This window comes from Dermacentor albipictus, chromosome 5, assembly GCF_038994185.2.
Source record: "Dermacentor albipictus isolate Rhodes 1998 colony chromosome 5, USDA_Dalb.pri_finalv2, whole genome shotgun sequence".
In the NCBI taxonomy this organism is placed as follows: Eukaryota; Metazoa; Arthropoda; class Arachnida; order Ixodida; family Ixodidae; genus Dermacentor; species Dermacentor albipictus.
The window spans coordinates 13,974,266-13,994,804 of record NC_091825.1 but is presented as its reverse complement, the minus strand read 5'-3'; the positions used below and the strand labels follow the sequence as shown (position 1 = coordinate 13,994,804).

General features: G+C 45.5%; 1 protein-coding gene across 3 annotated transcripts in view; it reads left to right on the top strand.

Annotated features, from left to right (window-relative positions):
- Positions 1-20,539, top strand: part of LOC139059847 (coiled-coil domain-containing protein 28B) — a 41,405-nt gene that overhangs the window by 17,627 nt on the left and 3,239 nt on the right. For 2 of the 3 annotated variants that reach the window (XM_070538284.1, XM_070538285.1), the window contains exons 4-6: positions 4,126-4,186; positions 13,715-13,737; positions 14,121-14,718. In XM_070538284.1, the coding sequence (XP_070394385.1) occupies positions 4,126-4,186; positions 13,715-13,737; positions 14,121-14,166 (130 nt within the window). In that variant the 3' untranslated portion in view covers positions 14,167-14,718. Of the gene's footprint in view, positions 1-4,125; positions 4,187-13,714; positions 13,738-14,120; positions 14,719-20,539 lie in introns of those variants that run through there. The other variant, XR_011514398.1, reaches the window with a different exon arrangement.

Genomic DNA, 20,539 nt, shown 5'->3' with positions numbered 1-20,539 from the left:
CGCCTTCATAACCGTCAGCACCGTTCCTCCCGAAGTTGCAAATAATTCGTACTTTAAACACTTCCTGTTACCTAAATAAGGCGGTAACCGCAAAAAATTAAATTATTAGCGTGTAATTATACACGTTTTCTCTCGCCTATTATAGTCGAATGGCGAAAGCCTAATTCTTTATTGAACTGAAATAAAATGCTTGCTTCTCTGAAACAATATATTGTCAAGTTTCACTTCAGTTGGCAGTGAAGTTTCACGAGTGAAATGGGTCAAGTGGTGAAATGAACTGTACCGCGGACTTTTGAAGAGTTATATGTTCAGACTCCATACACTTCGTACATGTCTGTTGCACACCTCATTGCTTTCACCGATGAAAAGACTCTTCAAGAACAGCAGACGCTCCGGAGGTATCAAGTTCGACGACATTTTCAAAAGTTGCATGACGACGATTTTGTTTGCTTCTGTGAGTGGCTGGTGGAGTAACACAACCCCGTGCGGTTTGTGTGCCTTGGTTGCCAACTGCTGTTTTATTTTTTAAGTTGTGTTCTGCTACAGTAGTAATCTTTATTTTACACTTTCGCTTGTTTACTTGTTGTTGGCAGTGTTCTTCCTGCGCTTCTTTCCTGCGCGAGTCTATTTGGCATGGTTCCTTGTTTGCGAAGTAAAGGAGAGGCGTATCTGTGAGAAACACTTCATTTCATTTCTCTTTTGCGGGTTTATGCGTCTTTATGGTGAATGGTGGGTGCTATTCACATTTGTACTAGTAAAGCTAACCTCCCCCTTTAAAAGGACACTAAAGGCAAATAAGAAGTCGACGTGGACTGTTTAAATACCATTCCAGAAACCTCGCATTGGTTGTTCCGTGCCAAGAAAGGACTTAGTTTTGGAGGAAATTGTATCTTAACCCTTTGACGGTCAATGACGTAAATGTACGGTGCCATCTGTACGTTTAAAACGTGCGCCAATTTCCTAACTTTTTCTTTTCTGTCATGTGCTGCCACTATGTGGGAATACAGGGAATTCTTTTCGCCCCCTTTCTTTGTTTTCGTTGCATGGTTTGTATTAGAGCTACTTTGTTCCCGCGCCTCTATACTACCGCTGGCGAATTGGCGCGCGGGCGGGCGGCGGTTTGGATATCGTTCCGCGGGCGGTGTAGGTTTCTTGCACTTGTAAAACTGATGGCTAACTCATTACTAATCGCTCAAAGGGTGACCGCCTCTTTCTCGCTCGTTTAGTGCTCACAGGGGTCCGTATAGGAAGGATGCCGCCGTGCATGCGTTTTCGTTGCTTTTTTTTGACACTCGCGAAAACTAATTGCCTCTGGTTGGCGATAAGATTAAGATAAGCAGAACTTTGTCACACATGCTTTTTTGACGGGCACAGAACCACATAGATTTCTTGAGTGCCCGCACCTACGCAGTTCGATTACGCTATGGATGTACATATTAGTGTAAGAGCAGGAACATTTGAGTCTTGCAAAATATTCTCGTGTGTGCATTTTTAAGGCCTTGAACTATGTGTATAAAAATGCATCAAATTTACAGTTCTTATAAGCTCATTTCCTTTTTTATTGTTATTATTCATGAATGAAGAGTACATATATACCAACGCAGAATATATTTTTCTCATTTTACGGTCACCCTGTATTGCGGTACATTTTTTTCGAAATAAGTCCCTAAGAAGAATTAGAATATACAGTAAAAGAAATCGACCCTGGGCGGTCGCATATGGCGAAAAAAATCTACCCTCAAAGGGTTAAGGGTCCGAATACCTTTTTCGAAATTCAAATCTCTCACCACCCAACCGGGGGAATGGTGATGTTGCATACGCCATCACCGCCCTTTGCTGCCATCGGTGAGTAAAACAGCGCCCAACAAGCGGCGTCACCGAGCCAAGATAGAGCAGTGAATTCGCCGCTGCAGCTGTTTTTTGGTGAAGTGGCGTAGACCGTTGGGGCATCTCGTGGCATAACATGGAAGTTGAATTCTCGGCTACTTGCAGTTTGTGCGAGTTTCGCGAGCCAGCAAAACCGGTGCAGAGTAGTGAAAACGAAACCTTTCGACCCCTTGTGTCGTTGTTGAGAGTAATTTCAATTAGTTTTTTCCAAAAATGAAATAGAATTGGATAAGTAGCATTTTATTTCATCTTCTAATACAATACAATGATGTTTTTCACAACGAGTGGTTGAGTACAGTGAGAGAATTTAACTGAGGAGTGCTTTCGTCATCGGGCAAGTGCTTGGATGCCCCGGGGGAGTCTCTAATGTTGTCCTGCATTTACCTCAGTTTCTCCTTTACCAAGGCCCTGTTCGTGATAATATTGATGCCTTACAGATTCTCAAGCACTCGTCTATCACTTTATCTTGACCTAATATTTGCCTTTAGTGTCCCTTTAATTTGCATAGAAAAGTTACCATAGAAAAGCTCATTCGATTTTGCTACAACAGCCAATCAGCGCATACCGATGGTGAAAGTGGGGCCAAGCCGATACTATTGCTGAAAGTGATCGTTTCAGCATATGGTCCCTGGAAAACGGACATCTGCCTGGAGCCAGTATACGACAACAGCGTCAGTGGCAGCCTGTTGTTTGAGGCGTGGGCAGGAGCCCTGAGGTCTCTAACTTACCACAGGTACTTCGACACTGCTGTTGAATGCGCACTGTGTAGGGCTCATGGCAAGGCAGATGAGGACATAAAACACATGATCAGGCGATATGCGAGTCCGCAAACACCCCCGCAGGAGGAGGCAGCGCCCCCGACCATGCTAGGTCTTCGTGCAGATGGGGAGGGCACCGGGGCCCTGACAGCGGCAGCCTTGCAGAGTGGTGGATGCTCGTGTGCAGATAGGCCGTTGTATGAACAATGAATAGGTGATGTGAAAGTGCATGCTACGTTTGTGCATTTACTCTTCTTATTTTTCTATTGCATTTATTTATTCAGACCAGGGCAGCAGTTTACTCGCCCACTACAAAGGAAATGGTCACAGATCATCAGCACCACCCGTGATCATGCTCTGATATGCCATGAAACTATGCTCCAGACGTGAAGAGAAAGAGAGAGAGAGAGAGGTGGAAAAAGAAGCAAAAAACAATGGTGCCTGCCCTTCCTACACTCTCTCAGCAAGTGCAAAAATGCGCTACGGAGGCAGCCCCAAAGCAGCTGACAGCCTGTTAATAGAAGATCAAAGATGGTGCCGACAAAGCCCAAAGGGAAAAGACAAAGCTGCAAATTTTGCAAGACTCCAAGAAGTACAAGCCTACGCAAGAGTACCACTATCATGACAGCTGCAACCAGGGGCCATGCCAATCAACTGAAAAGGTGGGCTTTGTGTGCCAGGGTGAAACACCCCATGATAGTGAAACCAACACAGTGGAAGCCACTGACATTACCGAGTTCTGGGGGCACGTCGCTACTGACAATGAAACAAATGGTGGGTGCTTCGCTGGAGGAGCTCCCGAGTACGTATTGTACTGCCTTGTTCTGCGAAGAGATATCCGATGGGGTGATCTTTGTCACGACCAACGGCAACGGAGGCGATGACAGCAGCGGCAGGGATGACGAGATTGCCAATGGCTTATGTTTGACACCGACCTCGATCGAGTTGCTCATTGATTTGATGCAAGCTAAAATTTTGCCGCCAGTGTTTGCGCAGCAGCTGGACGCAATGCATGCCGCAGTTATGAACCTGATACCCACGCGAAAGCAAGTGCAGCTTTCAGACTATTTCAGCATGCCTAATGCTTAACACGCTGTTTAGAGGTATAAATGTTTTATTTTTCACTGCCTACTTTCTACAACGTTTATTTTTAGTGCAAAAGGCAGATTTGGTTTCAAAGCATCAAACATGTGTTCAGTATTGTTTCTTTTTAAATGGCTGTCGAGATGTAGCAATAGTTGTTTAAAATGATCAGATTTCTTGTTCTTCTTGATATCGTTATAAGTAGACTGCACTGTAATGTGAAAAAAATGTTTGAAGCCACCAGCATAAAATTTAGAGAAATTCATGTAAAATTGCCTGTCATTCTCACGGTATTGCAATGCCAAAGGACTCATGGGCACTGTGCACTAGGCTCACCAGTGGTGAGCAGAGACTGACAGGCGCCTGTGTGTAGCAACGAGTCTGCATTGCCTTCCAGTCCAGAATCCGAGGAGGGACGGCAGCTGGCAAAGGACAACCTGACCAAGCTCATCGAGAATGTGAGTCTGCCTGCTCTTGCTGCACATTGCTGGGCTGCACATATTGTGCAGGGGGGGGAGGGCAGAGCTGGTCATACCAGTCAGGACAGGGACTTCCTTTCTTGTAGCTAGAGAGTCAGTGTGCCTCCCACTTTTTTGTAAGTTTTACTTACAAAAGTTATACTTACTTTTCACTTACTTTACTTTTACTTACTTTACTTACTTTTTTGTAAGTTTTCTCGTGTGCGCCAATTCACACTGACTGTGTAAATTTACACATGTTGGTTTTTTCAAAATAAACTAAGTTGCTAGTGAACGTCATTCCTGTCCTATTTCTTTCTTTCCGTACCACTTCTGCAATCTCCTTTGCAAGATATGCCTTTGCTGCACTGTACTGCTTCCCTATTACAAGTGCGGTGCAGTGTGATTGCATGTTTGATATTACCTAGCCTTTGTTTCAATTTCTTTCCCAACTTTCAAATAACGAATTGAATGTTGTCCTGTTTGATTTGACCATGAGTAAGAGAGCCACTACAGTAAAGCTTCGGCAATTATGACTCGTTATTTGGGCATTCCAGATCATTGAAGAAAAAGCTGTTTGAATCATTGAGCACATATAAAAAAATCAACTGGTGATGTAAGCCATGCTGACAGTGCATTCATCTTTGGCTTATGTTGGCTGAAGGCTGTGTTTATGGCAGTGTGACTTCCTTGCCGAAACTTTCTATTGTACATGTTTTGAAATTTATATTTGTTTGTGTCGAATACATTCAAGATTCCAAATACTAAAATTAAAACTGAAGTGACTATCTAATAACGTAACTTGAAATGTGGTCCTGGTGCAGCAAAAGTAAGTGAAAAGAAGGCACAGAAAGAGCGCTAACTTGCCACTGAATTTATTACACAGAAACACCTATATCTCATACAAACAGGATTGACATGCACAAAGCAATCACGTGCACCAGGCACGTACCAAGGATTTCTTCAGGGGGGGGGTAACTTATCTATGCAGATGAGATGGCGAGGGGTACCTTTACTAGAGCAAATATGAATAATGGCTACCATTCGCTATAAAAGTGCTTAAACCCGCAAAAAAGAAATGAAAAATTTTGAGGACGCTTAAGCTTCGCCTTTAAGAGTGGAACACAATAGCAGTCAAAGACCCCTGACTGCTTTTTATGCTTCCCGACAACTGCAGCCTATGTAACTGTAATGTTTAATGGGAAATGCTGGCGGCGAACACTATGCATGAAGGCAAGCTTTCTGGTAAACACATTATTGCTAAACTCTGGTAGTAATCGTCACAGAAGTGGTTAAAGCACAGCACTGTTGTTCTTGAGCACTTGAATTTCTTTCACTTCACAGCAGCCTCTCACTTAGCTGAAAGCTTCTTGTCTTGTGGGAAGTAATGGAAAACAACATCGTTGCGGCCACTGGTTTTATGCGAAGCATATTACGAGAGCTCAACCCAGCTCCTCAGGCGCGGCGGTGTCGCCTTCAATACCACGTGACACCATGACGTCACGACAGAGGAGTAGTGGCTTTGGCTCAACTCTTGCAAGATAGGCTGGGTGGGAATCGAACCAGGGTTTCCGGAGTGCGAGACGGAGGCGCTACCACTGAGCCACGAGTACGAGGCTTCAAAGCGGTACAAAAGCGCCTCTATTGAATGCGATGTTGCCTTAGAAACGAGCTGTTTCTGAGGCTCAGGCGTGCGTCGCTTGCTCAGGCGCACATTTCGTTGCCGCGCCGAACGCTGCGTTGCTCGACGCTCACCGCGTCCAATGCGGGGCGCGTAGTCGCTGCGCCGTAGCTCATTGTCTTACACCCCTTGGCGGGTCGACGGGAACACTCTCGCGTTCCACTCTTGAAGGCGAAGCAGAGTAACGCATGAGTTGTTTCTTCATCTAGCCGAACCAAATATAGCCAAGCAACAGCAGTTCACCAGGCTAAACAGTGGTTCAACAACTAAATTAAAGGCTAGTATGCTTCGCATCCTGGGCTTAACCTTACCTAAGCCACAGCCATTTTTTTATGCAACCCTTAGGCTGCACAGAACGCCGGCATTGTCAGGCCACCATTTCAATTGATGGTGTGCACGTTAACTACCACTCTACATGGACACAGAGGAATGCAGGGTCGAGTGAAGCAGCTTATGATGGCACGCATGCAGAAAAAAGCACGGTCAGGCATGGTTGCGGAGACTGTGAAGGAATGAAACACCAGTGTTGACGTCACTGCGCCGCAGTTTCCGGTCTCCGCAAGCATCGTCAGCGTCAGCAGCAGCACGCGACGTTCGACGGGGGGCGGAGCGACAGTGCAATTTTAACAAACGATTACGTGGCTCCTAAGTGAAAAATCCCCCCCAAAATTTTACCTGCATGGTTTATAAGGTTCCCGCATCCGTAGATGAGCGTCCTATGGATATCGACAGACTCTTCAGCTTCCCTTTAAGCACTCCCCATACATGGGCTGATCCCAAAGATAGTGCATACCAGCCCGACCCACGGTGGAGCTGAAGCAGGCGTTAAGCAGTCCCCATACGTGGGCCGATGCCTAAGATAGTGAAATGCTGGTCCGACCTGCGGCGGAGATGAAGCAGGCGTTAAGCACTCCCCATACATGGGTTGATCCCGAAGATAGAGGAGTACCGATCCGACCCGCGGCGGAGGTGAAGCAGGCATTAAGCACTTCCCATACGTGGGCCGATCCTGAAGAAGCGCAATGTCGGTCTGACCCGCGGCAGAGGTGAAGCAGGCGTTAAGCACTCCCCATATGTGGGCCGATCCCGAAGATAGTGCAATGTCGGGCCGACTCGCGGCGGAGATGCAGTTCATCATTAAGGGACCCACTACACAGCTTCACTGGTCATCCTTCTTCACAGAGTGGAAGGGCACTGAGATCTTTAAATAAAAGAATGTTGGTGCATAAATATCGATACTTGCATATTGCATGTTTCTTGTGGACGATGCACGCGGGCACCCCGACAAGGACGATGAACGCTCTCTGGCTCTTGAGCTGTGGGCTGAACTGGCCAGCGCTGCAGTTATCCTTTGTAAATATACTTTGTAAATAGTCTCCACTTCTTAATCCTTTGTTCACATAACATTTTGGTGGAGGGTGCCATTCCCCATCCTCGCCATGTTCCGGTGACGACACCTCGTCACCTTCTACTCCTGTGACTCCAACAACAATATATGTTACGGTTACCAATCCCTTGGATCCTGGCGTATTCTCCAGCCAAGAGAATGTTAACGTAGAGGACTGGCTCAGCCTGTATGAGTGTGTTAGCCAAAACAACGGCTGGGACTCTACCACTATGCTAGCGAATGTCCTATTCTGCTTGGGCGGAACTCCTCATGTCTGGTTCCGGACACACAAGGACGAGATCTCTAGCTGGAATGCTTTCAAAGAGAAGTTCAACTACCTCTTTGGAAATCCCACCGGTTGGCAGCTGGCTGCTAGAAAAGAGCTTGCTACCCAAGTTCAGTCTTCTGGTGAATCGTATGTCTCGTACATACAAGACGTGCTCGCTCTTTTTGCCGGAAAGTCGACGAGAAAATGGCCGAGGTTGACAAAGTCGGCCACATACTCAAAGGGATCGCGGACAACACATTCAACTTGTTGGTCTTCAACAATGTGTCCACCATCGACATCATATTGTTTGTTGTTGCATGCATATTGCGTGTTTCTTGTGGACGATGCACGTGGGCGCCCTGACGAAGATAACGAATGCTCTCCGACTCTCAAGCTGTCGGCTGAACTGGCCAGCGCTGCAGTTATCCTTTATAAATATACTTTGTAAATAGTCTACAGTTCTTAATCCTTCGTTCGCGTAACATTATGGTGGCGCGAGAGCCAGAGAGCGTTCGTCGTCTTCGTCGGGGCGCCCGCGTGCATCGTCCGCAAGAAACACGCAATATGCATGTAGTATCAATATTATTCACAAACATGTCAAATTTGTTAATTTTCGCTTTTCATTTCCGTTTGACTGTGGCCTCTGCTCTCTCCCTTAGTAGATAGCTTAATTTCTCAACTTCTAGCAACTCTTGTTTCCAGTTGCCGATTTTGCACGAAAAGTGCTGTACAATTAACGAAAAACCAGACGAGGTAACGGATGACAAGTCATATCGCTTATGGGTTTAGCGGTTATTGCATGGTTTGGTAATGGACGCTGTTTCGCATTATTTTATTTTCTACCTTATCTAACCCATATCGCAGGTATATGGTTCCGAGAATCTGCTAGCGTCATTGCGAGCCGCCACTCGAGGAAATAATGAAGCAAAAGGAAAAGTTAAACTCAGCTGGCGTTTTCTCTGGCTGCAACTTGTTACTCAAGCATAGAGACCAGCTGACTATGAACCGAATTCCTTTCCTGGTCCCTGGATCAGTCTAAATAAAGAAGGTTGAACTAACGAAGCAACAGCGATGCGTGTGACTGTTCAATAGCTGAACAACTGAACGCTTCTCGAGTTAGTCACACGGGCACTGAATTGATGACAAAACTGGCCTTTACACCCCAGGTGATGCCAATAACTACCGCCATACTGTAGGAGTGAAAAGCAGCAAAATGTTGACCACCGAATAGCTGTCAAGTCTCAAGATTTATTTGGCGGCACTTTAGGAATGTGTTGTATAGGCGGGGACGGGAGGGTGGTGTTATGCCGCTTCATTTCGCCTCCCCCCCCCCCCCCTGCATACATGGCTGACATGCACTACATGGGTAAAAAAAAAAAAGCTTAACAATGTTATCTTTGTGCAAACCCACAGGACATGCTGTCATGACCAAAGAAAAAAAAAGACAAATCACTAAAGTGAATATAAAAATTGGTACTTCTTATTGTGCAATAAGGCCTACGGGACACCGGCACAAGCATCACCTTTTTTCTTTATGGAATATGGTTCCAGCAATTCATGTGCCAGTAATCCCCGGCTCTCGCCTAGCAGATGCGTGTTCCCAAAACTGCGGCACACAGCTGCACGAAGCGTGATGAAAGGCCAAGTGCGAACCCGTTCCATTTTTCATCGATAAGCCGTGCTCCTTTAATCAGCTGTAGCCATCTGCGAAAAAACTGAACTTGTAGTGCCTTGCAAAATCTGTTAGCAAATGTAGGCACACTAGCTTAGAAGTGTTCCTTGTGGTTAAAATGCATAAGCCCAATATGCCATTTACATCCATTGTAACCAAGCACAACACCTGGCTGCTTTGTGTCAGTCAGTTCTTGTTAAAGGACTTTAACAAGATTGGTTCTGTTGACCCATTTTTCACTAAGGACTCCGCTCAAGTCGTTGATTTCCTTAGTAGCAGACATTCATTGGCCATGGATTTCATATTGACGTAGAGGACCTCTTTATTCCATACTGCGTTATGAACTTCTGTCTTGCGTAAGTAAAACATTGCATTGAGGGTCATGGTGGCATAGATTTTATTAACACTTCCAGCCTGTCCATTGGCAGTCTTATGTCACTCTTAGAGTTCTACCTTGGCAGCATTCTAGTTTAATTTAATGACGAACTGTTCGTGTATAAGAAAGGGGATTTGCATTGGCTTGTGTGTCGCTCCTGTTTTATGCAACATTTTTTTTTCCGACCATATTTTAGAGAGTGATGACATAAACACGGTCCTCAAGATTTTTAGATGCGTTGACGATTTACTTGTGGTTTTAAGCAGTTCTGTGACTGCATCTCATGATGTAGATTTGGTTTTATTCTCGTTCAGACAGCATGGAAAAGGTTTAACTTGCGAACTACCGTCGAACATGCACCTGCATTTTTAAGGTATCCGTATGATCCTAGGCGAGCGACATTTTTGCTGGCAATGTAGCCCACGAGTGTGAAAAGATTTACTCCTGTTTGATTTCGCAAACTCAAAACTTGTGAAAAGGGCTATAGTGACGATGTCTCTTCAGTATGCACTCGTGAAGTCTTGCTAACACACGATGGAAGAGAGCTTTCACTTGCAAGAATTGTGGCTGGTTGCAGCCAGCCGGCTTCCCTACTTCGGTCCTAATAAGTGTGTCTGAAGTGCTGCTTCAGAGGTTGAAGGCTGTTAGCAGAGAAATAAGCCAGAGAATAAGTACAACAAATGATATACTCAACACAATGTGCAGACTTATTCCAAGGTTTTTAGAGCACAGCTCTTAAGTGCCCATTCCTGCGTCGAGTGTAGGCGTCCTCGGCGTTACTGAGTGAATGAGCAAAGCTAAGGATGAAAGAAAGTTAGCAAAGAGAGTGCGAGGAGGAGGGTATGGCAAAAGCATGAGAAGTGTGTAGTGCTGCGCAAGACGAGCTCTGTGGTGACGACCACTGTGAGATGGCACCAGAGTAATGCGCCGTCGTCTGTTCACCGACGACGGAATCGATAAGGTATGTGGTAAGTGCGTCCACACACACCATATATGGAAACAAGTCCGTGCTTGAGTGGAGGCCGTGAATCGTGCCCGTGCATCACCCGCGTGCTGCCTCTCGCGATCTGATTAGTGAGGCAGTTGCACCACACATTACCGTTTGCAGTGTGCTGCACCAGACAGATTGTTTGCACCAGCCAATATATTGCAAAATGAAAACACGTATAGAGCTGCACTCAAATTTCGCATTAGGGAGTATCGTAATCATCAGTGAATTTTTTGTGAAACAGTGCCTAGAAACTGCATAAGGGTTGACATGCCTGCCTAAACTACTCAGACGGTTAGGTGCATAAGTTTCTTAAATTGTGTGACAGCTTTAGAGGTAACAAACTTTTGCCTTCTGCCAAAGTGTAGTGGCTTGTTAATTACTTGAAGATGTCTTTTTTCCTTCAGGTTTTCTGCAATGACACCAGTAGACTTTGAAATGTCACAGAATTTGAGAGTGGAAGTCTACAACACTTGCTGGCGGCAGCTGATGAGGCATGGCTTCCTCTCTGAAACTAAAGGAAAACACAGACTTGCCCTTCGGCTGGTAGTCCCAGGGCATGCATTGTTAACGGGCCCCTCACCAGGCCACATAGAAAATTCTGGTTATATGCTGAAAATTATTACGTGCCCTTTAGGGAGCATTCTACGGCAAGAATTTTTCAAATTATTTCATTAATAGCCAAGACGTAAATATTTCAGTGCTGTGAACCAATGATTTCAGAAGGTGAGCTTCGCCGCCCACATACTCTCGAAGATCACATGATGCATACATCACGGACCCTGCCTTCTTTTCTTTTTTTCCTAGCTTTTTTGCTGTGTGGCACAGTTCCACTGACGGTGTTGCTTGCAAACTGTTGCGTTTGTCTTGTTTCGCGCAGCGAATGATTCTGCACCTTGTGCATAAGAACACCTGACTAGTGGTATAAGTCAGTGCTACGTGAATACTGAGGCAGACACAAGCGGATACGGAGCATGATTGCGCGCGCGACTGCACGACTTGGGAACACGCATACGAAACTGAAGTACGTCTCTCTTGCTGCGGTGTGAAGTAAAACAAAAACACGCAGACATTCGGTTTGTGTGTTTTGCTATTTCTCTAAACTTTAACTCGTCTATTGAAGCAACAGATTACAAAAATAACAGATGTTGCCTTGAATAATTATCGAAGTTGCGTGTCACTACGAGCGACGTCAGATCACAGACACATGTACGTAGGCACACTTGCACACATACGTCAACCCTCAGACTGAGAGTGCGGCTCCTGCCAGCAGGGGAAACGATGTTCGGTTGGAAATTTTAGTTCTTTCTGTGGTGCTTATTGGGGGCGAGGAGTTACGGAGTTGCCATTCGTCGGAAGCGCCTCCCTTGCGTAATACGAGGGATCACGAAGCATGCTTCTCATAGGTTTCGCTTGCAGTGCTCAATAAGAACACCACGCGGCAGCCCTGCTGGACATTTATGTACGTACTCTCAATATGAGGGAAGTTTATGACTGTCGATATAATAATCTTGGGCAAACTGAAAGCACAGACTCGGTTACAGACGCTATCTCTTTACCGAATACGTACAGTGAACACCTCTGCGCGCAGTCTCCGTGATGGAGTCTCCTGAACCGGCTTCTTTCGTGAAAGGTAGGCTGAGAGTAAACTATGTGAAATATGTTCTTATAGTGGGCTGTCTTCATAACCAAATGGGGCATAACAGAATGAAGCCTCAATGCAGCGATCGCATGGGTTCGCAGCGACCAACTGTGCGTCTGCATGCATGTCTGCGCACAATGTTTTGCTTTTGCTGTGAGCGCGTTTTCGCACCGTTCCGTGAGCTTTAGGCCGCAGCATATGAGCATTTGACAGCACACTAGTGACCATTGTTGCGTTAACGCTGTCAGAGCTGTTCAAAAATAATTTTGTTGTAGAGACTGCGACGCCTACGGCGACTGTCAAGCCGTCGCGACGATTCAGTATTTTTTTGTCTTCTAAATTCTTGGACATTTCAATATTATTTCTCAAGTTGCGTCGCACTGTATGTTTATTGATTTTCTCAGCGTGCGATTTCCCTCTGCTTCCTTTTCGTAACCCAGTGCATTAATTCGTAACAAAAACATGACCATATGCCGTGCATTTTTCTAATACTATGCGCCTTACCACTCCCGTTCCATTCCAGTGAACTTGCCAGTATCTAGCATCAACAAGTTCATAGACCAAACCCTCCTGACATTAGCCGGGCAGCGGGCGCGGGCGAGCATCTCAGTGCGCGTTTTCTGCTACTCACCGAACATCGCAGTCCCGGCGCCGTAGCAGAAATTTTCCTCGAGTCTGTGCTTGCTGCATATCCGAGTTGTAGCCGATGGCTGTTTGCCGGTTCTAAGTTTCGCCAGCCAAGCTTCACGCAGCTCCTTGCCCTGCGGCTACGTAAGGCTGACACCGGGCTCCGTTGCGTACGTCCGGCACTGCGGCACAGAGCAGTAGCCTACCATGTTGCATGCCTCCAAAGGCATCCAATACCTATTATAGTACTTTCAGATGTTGTCAAGCAGACCGCAAGGCGGGAAAGCCTCACCACTTAATCAGTACTGCAGCGCAGGTGGGACTTGAAACTTCTGTTTTCAGCTCGCTTCGGCGCTTCTGAAGCAGCCGACGCGGCCGCTGTGTCCACGTGATCCCTCATGCCATGTCATGCCGATGGTGGCGCCAGCTTTTCCAGTGGTGGGATGAAATGTTTTTCCAGGGATGAACTACTTAGCAGACATTATTGTCAGTGTGCATTGTCTGCATGACACTTGTCAGCTGAAAATGGCCTGACCTGATGAGTTTGCCCTTTAATGCAAACTGCAGGCGTATGCTTAAAAACCTAATACTAGAACCATCACTTGAAACTTTGTGCATTACAACCAAGGACTTAATTAAGGCACTGGAAAGAGATGCCCGCAACATAACGAACTACAGAGACAGATTGTTAGTTTAACGCATGGCATGGCTCACGTGACATGCGCAGTGTCTGCATGTATTTTTTCCTTAAGTGCATTAAAATTCACTTGTGAGTGTGCATTTGTATGTGTCCTCTTTATTCTTTCTGCTGTATTATTGCAGCGCTCTAGTTTCCAGATATGATTGTTCCCAGAATTAAAGTCAATTGTTCTTTTTTTTTTTTGCAGCTACAGCACCTCAGCCAGTCCATGTATCCTTTTCATTGTGTCATGCTCACAATGATTTGTTGGAAGCTAGCACTCTATCTAGTGTGCCGTTCTGTGTCCCTGTCATTCTCTCTACACTAAAACAAATTAGAAGGTGAGTGACCTACCAACAAGCACATGCAGCTGCCCTATCGACTTCCTAGTCTTGAATTTTGGGTTGACAGGCATGTGTGGTAGGTCCTGGTTTTGTTTGCGTTCTTTCCCGCTTACAGTATAGTCTCACTTGAGTAAATTCAGCGTCTTTCTCGTCTGTTTTCTTGCTTCTTTTAACTGATTTCGCCACTTCAGGGCATGGTGCATCATATGGTAGCCCAGTGAGCCCATTTTTCATCTGTGATCAAAACCTGGTCCTTGACCCTCTGCCCAGAGAGCAGCTGCAGTCGCACACCCAGGGAGTGCAGACTGATGTCTGACACTAGCCGGGGCGGACACATCCCGCCCTTGTCATCACTTCTGAGTGCCAGCACGAAGACTGCAGTGGCCGTGTAAGGGAACTCACTGGGCAGCCTTGGCCCTGTCTGTGCAGCAGTGGTTCTTTTCTGGCAACACTGGGAGAGAACAAAGACAGAGTTTACTACAATGGCACCGCAGTCTATGCGAAATTTCCAGTGGGTGCTGTGCCACCACAGGAATGCCAGGATGTGGGTGTGCTTGGCTTGTCTTGAACATGGCTTGGGTTAACATACCATCACCATCACCAGCTTATTTACGCCCATTGCAGGACGAAGGCCTCTTCCAGCGATGTCTGGAGTCTTGTGGTAGCCAATTCCAAGTTGTGCCTGCAAATTTTCTAAGGTCATAGCAGTACAAACTAAAACGTATACACAAAGAAAGAACACACCTGTGTCTCCTTTTGTTTATGTTTTAGTTCGTGCTGCTATAAGCTCGTGATGCAAAACCAACTGGCCCAATCTTTCACCTTCCTAATTTCATTGCAGCACCTAATTATCTGCCGTCCTCGACTGTCCTTCCCTTCCCTTGGCGTCCATTCTGTAAGTTTTAATAGTCCATCGGTTTTCTGTCCTACACATTACATTGCCTGCCCAGCTCCGTTTTGTCTACTTGACGTCAACTAGAATATCGGTTATCCCCGTTTGCTGTCCAATTCACCATCGCTATCTTGCTGTCTCTTAATGTAATGCCTAACATATTCCTAATGATCGCGATGATCGGTCCTTCTCAAGTTTCTTTCTTGGCCTTCAAGTTTCTGCCCCACTTGTTAGTATAGGTACTATTTAATGATTGTACACTTATATTTTCATGAATAGTGGTAAGCTACTGGTCATGATTTGGTAATGGCTGCCGGATGCATTCCAGCCCGTTTTCTTTCTTCTGCAGATTCCTTCTGATCATTCCCTATGAGTAACTGGCCTAGACAAACATGCTCTTAGACAGATAGATGCTGACTGCCAATCATGAATTCTTTTTTTCTTTTGCCAGGCTACTGAACATTACCTTAGTCTTCTGCATATTAATTTTCAACCCTACTCTTAGACATTGCTGAGGCCTTCAGTCATTTCTTGCAAGTCATATCCAGCATTGGTGAACAGGACAGTGTCATCTGCAAGCTGCTGAGGTATTTTCCGTTAATCCTTGCTCCTAATCTACCCAGACTAATAGCTCTTAATCTACCCAGACAATAAGCATGCAGTAAACGCTGCAACGCTGGTTTTCTAATCGTGAAATACTAATCATAAATATTCTTTGCCTTTAATACATTATTCATTTAGATGATAAAGTATTCTTTCAAAAGAATATTTTTGTTAATTTCACCATAGTAGGTTTTATATCGGAAGATAAGAAAAAGTCATAGTATCATTTTTAAAATTTTATGCCGAAGCCTTTGTGCCAGCACATCAGTGGGCTTCTTGGATTTGCAGTCTTGGGCTGCTCAGGACTGCCCAAGGCGGTGCTTTCAGCAAATGGGCATTGCATATGCAGCACCTCAGGCAGTCCGGGATGACAAATAGAAAAATCCAAGAGGCCCCATTGCGACATAATGAATATCAAAATAGTGTTTTTTTTTTATTTGAGCCCTCGTGGCTGAGGGGATTTTTTTGGTATTATATAAGAGGGATTTGCTAATGCAGCTCACATTGTTTCCCTTAAATCCAATAAGCAAAAGAAGGAAAATGATACTGATGCAGAGGGAGTGCTGACCTTCTAGTTTTTCCTCCAACTTTAGCTGCTCACAGATACTTTAACATTCTTGTGTAACCCAGAGCAAGTTATTGTGATTTAATAAACAGATGTATTGCATAATAAGAAAGAAAAGTTTGCATTTTACACAATGTTTTAGTAAAGAATGGATTCCATTGGAATGGTCTTCAGGAAAGCTGTCACTACAAAGCCACTGCTTCCCGGCATTCCCATGCACACAGCAGCATGGCAATTTGCCCTATAAGAAACTGTGTGGCTGAAGGGATGTGTAGGACCCTCCATACAGCCCTTTACTCGCTGCACCCAACAATTTAATTATGGAGTGCTGCTCCTCCCTGCCTTCCAGGGTGCAGCCATTATGGTATAGTGCTGTCACATGACGTATCCCATAACACAGTTGCCTCTAGTGGAGGGCCAAGCAATGTCTCGGGCCACATTGGCTTGCAACAGGAGCATAAAACATCACGAAAATGTGGTTGAAATTTGTTTCTCCTTATAATTACATACGCACATGGTATTTTGACTTGACTAACCCAGTGTCATATTGCCAGTGTGAGTGGCAGAGATGCTGATCGCCAAACAAAGAATGTGAGAGTGCAAAGCATGGCAAATACATAGATGCAGGCAGACAGCGAGGAAGAACCAATTTTTATGGCCGCAAGGGTCAATACAGAAGAGCAATCAGCGGTGTTACTTTAGAGAATCGCCACTAGAGGTGTGCCCCGCAATACATATTTTGATACTGGAACTAATACACAACACCACACTCAACCTTGTAGTCTAACGTTCGACGAAAACTTGCCTGCAAGGAAACATATTGCTGCCAAAAACCATGCACTAGCCAAGGTTAAAAGGATAATAATGAACATGACGGTTTGGGTCCCATACTGGCCCGTTGAACACAATGAAGATGTAAGCATGGCCGCGCGACTATTTATAGGTGAGGTGGCGCAGCGTATGGGTTTATATCTCGGGAGGATCATCCCATGTACCGTTTATCGTGTGTGTAGTTGATTGAACGTAGTATGATTCTAAAAGCGAATGGGCAGATAAATGTTTCTCGATTGCTATGACAGCTGCCAAGTCCCAGTCAGTGCTGTGTCCGGTTAGTTCCACCAAGGTGTTCGCGGCTGTGTGGCCCTTGGCAGCGTCATTCATGTGTTGTTTCAAGCGCCGTTTAAAATTTCCACTCTCGCCGATGCACAACGCGTCGCACTGCTTGCATGGTATCTTGTAGATCACTCCGGGGTAGTCTGTGTGCTTCAAAAGGCCTTTTGTGCGAACCATCTGTTGGCCGAGTTTTCATGAAGGCACGTGGGTGATTTGCACACCATAGCCCTTAAAAGAATTCTTGCAAGGGCTTTGCTTGTTCCAATGGTGTAAGGGAACTCTGCGTGCTTCACTTTTTCCTTCGCCGTTTCACGGCGGGGCTGTGCTGATTTGCGCTCCTGCATTCTGAGCAGTTGTGGAGGCTAACTGTTGTTCAACACTTTCATGACCGCGTATATTTCCAGCAATAGCAGGTTATCGATGGTTAGAAATTTTGGCGCTCTCCGAGCCCTTCTGAACAGCTAGCATCATCGATTGGGTTAAAGAGAAACTATTTTATCGATTTCATTTTTACGTTTCTCTTTTCTAGCGCCACTGTAGTCTGGTGACGAGCACTTGTAGTTTCGAAGATAGCATTGACGTTGCGTAGCATTGCTCTACGGAAGCTGAGAATTTTGACAGATTCCGATGCATCTGGGCTCGAATTTCCAGATGATGATAGCAGCACAGACTTGGAAAACGTCTTCGCCTTGTCAGACTTCAGTACGGACAGCGAAAGTGCGTCAAACCGCCCCGGAACATCAATGTACACCTGCCGGTGATTTTTACTTTCTTCTTGCACCGTTTCGTTGCTGTCGTGCATTGATCTGAGTACATCCGGCATGTTCCAAAGGTCGCAGTTCTTATTTGCAGGGTGTCATGGTTGTTTGGGCAGGACTGAGCGATGGAATTAATCGCTTGTAGCCGTGCACAAAGACGGCCGGAAGTGGACCTTGGCGGCGGTTTGCAAGGGCTAATGTTTTCCTCTGTATCTAAAGAAATTTTGTACATACAGAGCTTATATTTGCAGTATTGTTGCACATGCCCGTTATGTGCAAAACATATAGTATTCCGATTTTTTTAAGGCTCATTTTGTGCAAAGCAGCATTGATGTATTTATAAATCTTTTTAGTTTTCGTTACTTTTGTTGTTTTAGTAAATGTTTCCATACTATTTTTAATAAATAGGTTGGTTGAAGTTAGTACCGTTGGTAAGAAAATTCCTTCGTCTACGATTTAATACCATAAACTTCAACATGAAGCATTTTCTATGGCAGGAAAAGCTTTATTTCCTAGACCACCTGAAACTACTGGTTTTCCCACAGTCACGAAAGTGTTAACAGGTGCCTTTTCATAACCTGCAGCTCTTGCGTACATTTCGTGCGGCTGGGGCAGACGCGGAACGCCCGGGAAAAGAACTGCGACGGATCACTTTTGCCCAATTAGATGTGTCGAGTCGAAGCCCAGGTACATTCCTGTGTACGTTGGCTTTCTGTACGCACTACTCCTGGAACCACTTGGAGTTCTCTCTATGAAGACATCCAGGAAGGGAATGCACCCATTGGTTTCCTCTGCAGCTGTGAACTGTATGCTTGGCTTGAAGGAATTTAGGTGCTCGAGGAAATGCGTTGCATGCTGGCGACGGATAATACAGAAGCAGTCGTCCATGTATCTTGGAAATAACTTTGGTCGCGTCCAGAATGAAGACAAGGCAGCACAAACGACGGGCACAAATGCACCCAACACTGCCGAATACCTGCTTGTAACACTCCTTGTAAAATACCCTTTGAAGCACACGGACTACCTGGGAGTCATCTACAAGATGCCATGCAAGCAGTGTTGTACATCAGCAAGTGGAAATTTTGAACGGCACTTGAAGCAGCACCTGCATGATGTCGCCAAGGGCCACACAGCCGCAAATGCCCTGACGGAACTTCCCGAACTAACCGGACCCAGCATTGATTGGGACATAGCAGCCATCATCGCAACTGAGGAACACCTATCTGCCCATTTGCTTGTAGAATCGTACTACGTTCCATCAATTAAACGCACAATAAACGGGACGCAGGGTAATCTTCCCGAGATATACACCTGCACCACCTCGTCCATAAAAAGTCACGCGGCCATGCTTACATCTTAATTGTGATCAAGGGACTCCTACGGGGCCCGAAGTGTTATGTTCTTTATTTTTCTGTTATCCTTGGCGAGAGCGTGTTTTTTTAGCACCACACTCAATCTCCTGATGTGGATTAGGACGCCGCAATTTTATGGCAAACATCTGCATAGATTGCTTCAAACTCCTAGTGTTGCAACTCGTGGTGTGAGCTGCATTATACTTGCTGTGTGACATTATGGAAGTTCAGAGTTTATGGTACAATGTGTACCACATAGCACTAGTCACCACTAATTGAAACAATAAGTATGTTTGTTGAAAGTATAGAGCAAGATAGGAGTGCTGACTCAGATGTGTAGGCTCGTAAGGCTGCTCGAAGTGAAACAGAATGCATCTGTCAGTCCGCTATTCTTTTATCAATAACAATGTTATCCTAGCGAATCCCTGTTGAGCAAATCTTGCATCAGTGCAGCTCGTATTTTTCAGTGTTTAGATTGGCCATTTAAAGTAAAATCCTTTCTTGCACACACCAGCCTGTATCGCCAATCACCCCTTTTGGCAACATATAATTGGAAAAAACTACCAAGGGACCCTTGAGCACAAGGAATAGGTGAGCTCGAGTGCACGCCACCAATGGCGGCATTAAGCCCAAGCTCTGTCGCTACCCTGGTTCAAGAATTGAAAGGCACCTATGGAAATTCGTGGCCAGCATTAAACACCGGTTCTCCTGGTGACGCTGGCCGTCTTAAGGTTGACCACTACCAGATCACTCCTCTTGACATTGATGATATGGACATAATGGATACATCGCATAAAGTTGTCCCTTTCAATCAACTGGAGCAGTATTCAGGACTGATGGACAATGTGGAGCTGGTAGAACAGCCACAGCAGCAAGCAGAGCCACCAAAGTATGCTATACCATCAGAAGCATCAAGCTGCGGACAACTGCCTGCAACGAGTGTCTTTGAGGGCCATTATGGATTTGATGTGACTTGTTCATCACAAACCAAATCTACTAAAAGCGTCAGTTGGACGTATGATAGGTCATAGAGGAGGACATGTAGGCGGCCTGTCCGGACCGGACGCCATTGGAATCTAAACCTGGCAGCGTTCAACGCTAGAGCGTTATCTAGTGAGGCGAGTATAGCAGTGCTATTGGAGGAATCGGAGGGCAGTAAATGGGACGTAATAGCGCTCAGTGAGGTTAGGAGGACAAAAGAAGCATATACAGTGCTAAAAAGCGGGTACATCCTGTGTTACCGGGGCTTAGCGGAGAAACGAGAACTAGGAGTCGGATTCCTGATCAATAAGGATATAGCTGGTAGCATACAGGAATTCTATAGCATTAATGAGAGTGCGGCAGGTCTTGTTGTGAAACTTAATAAGAGGCACAAATAGAAGGTCGCACAGGTATGCGCCCCTACA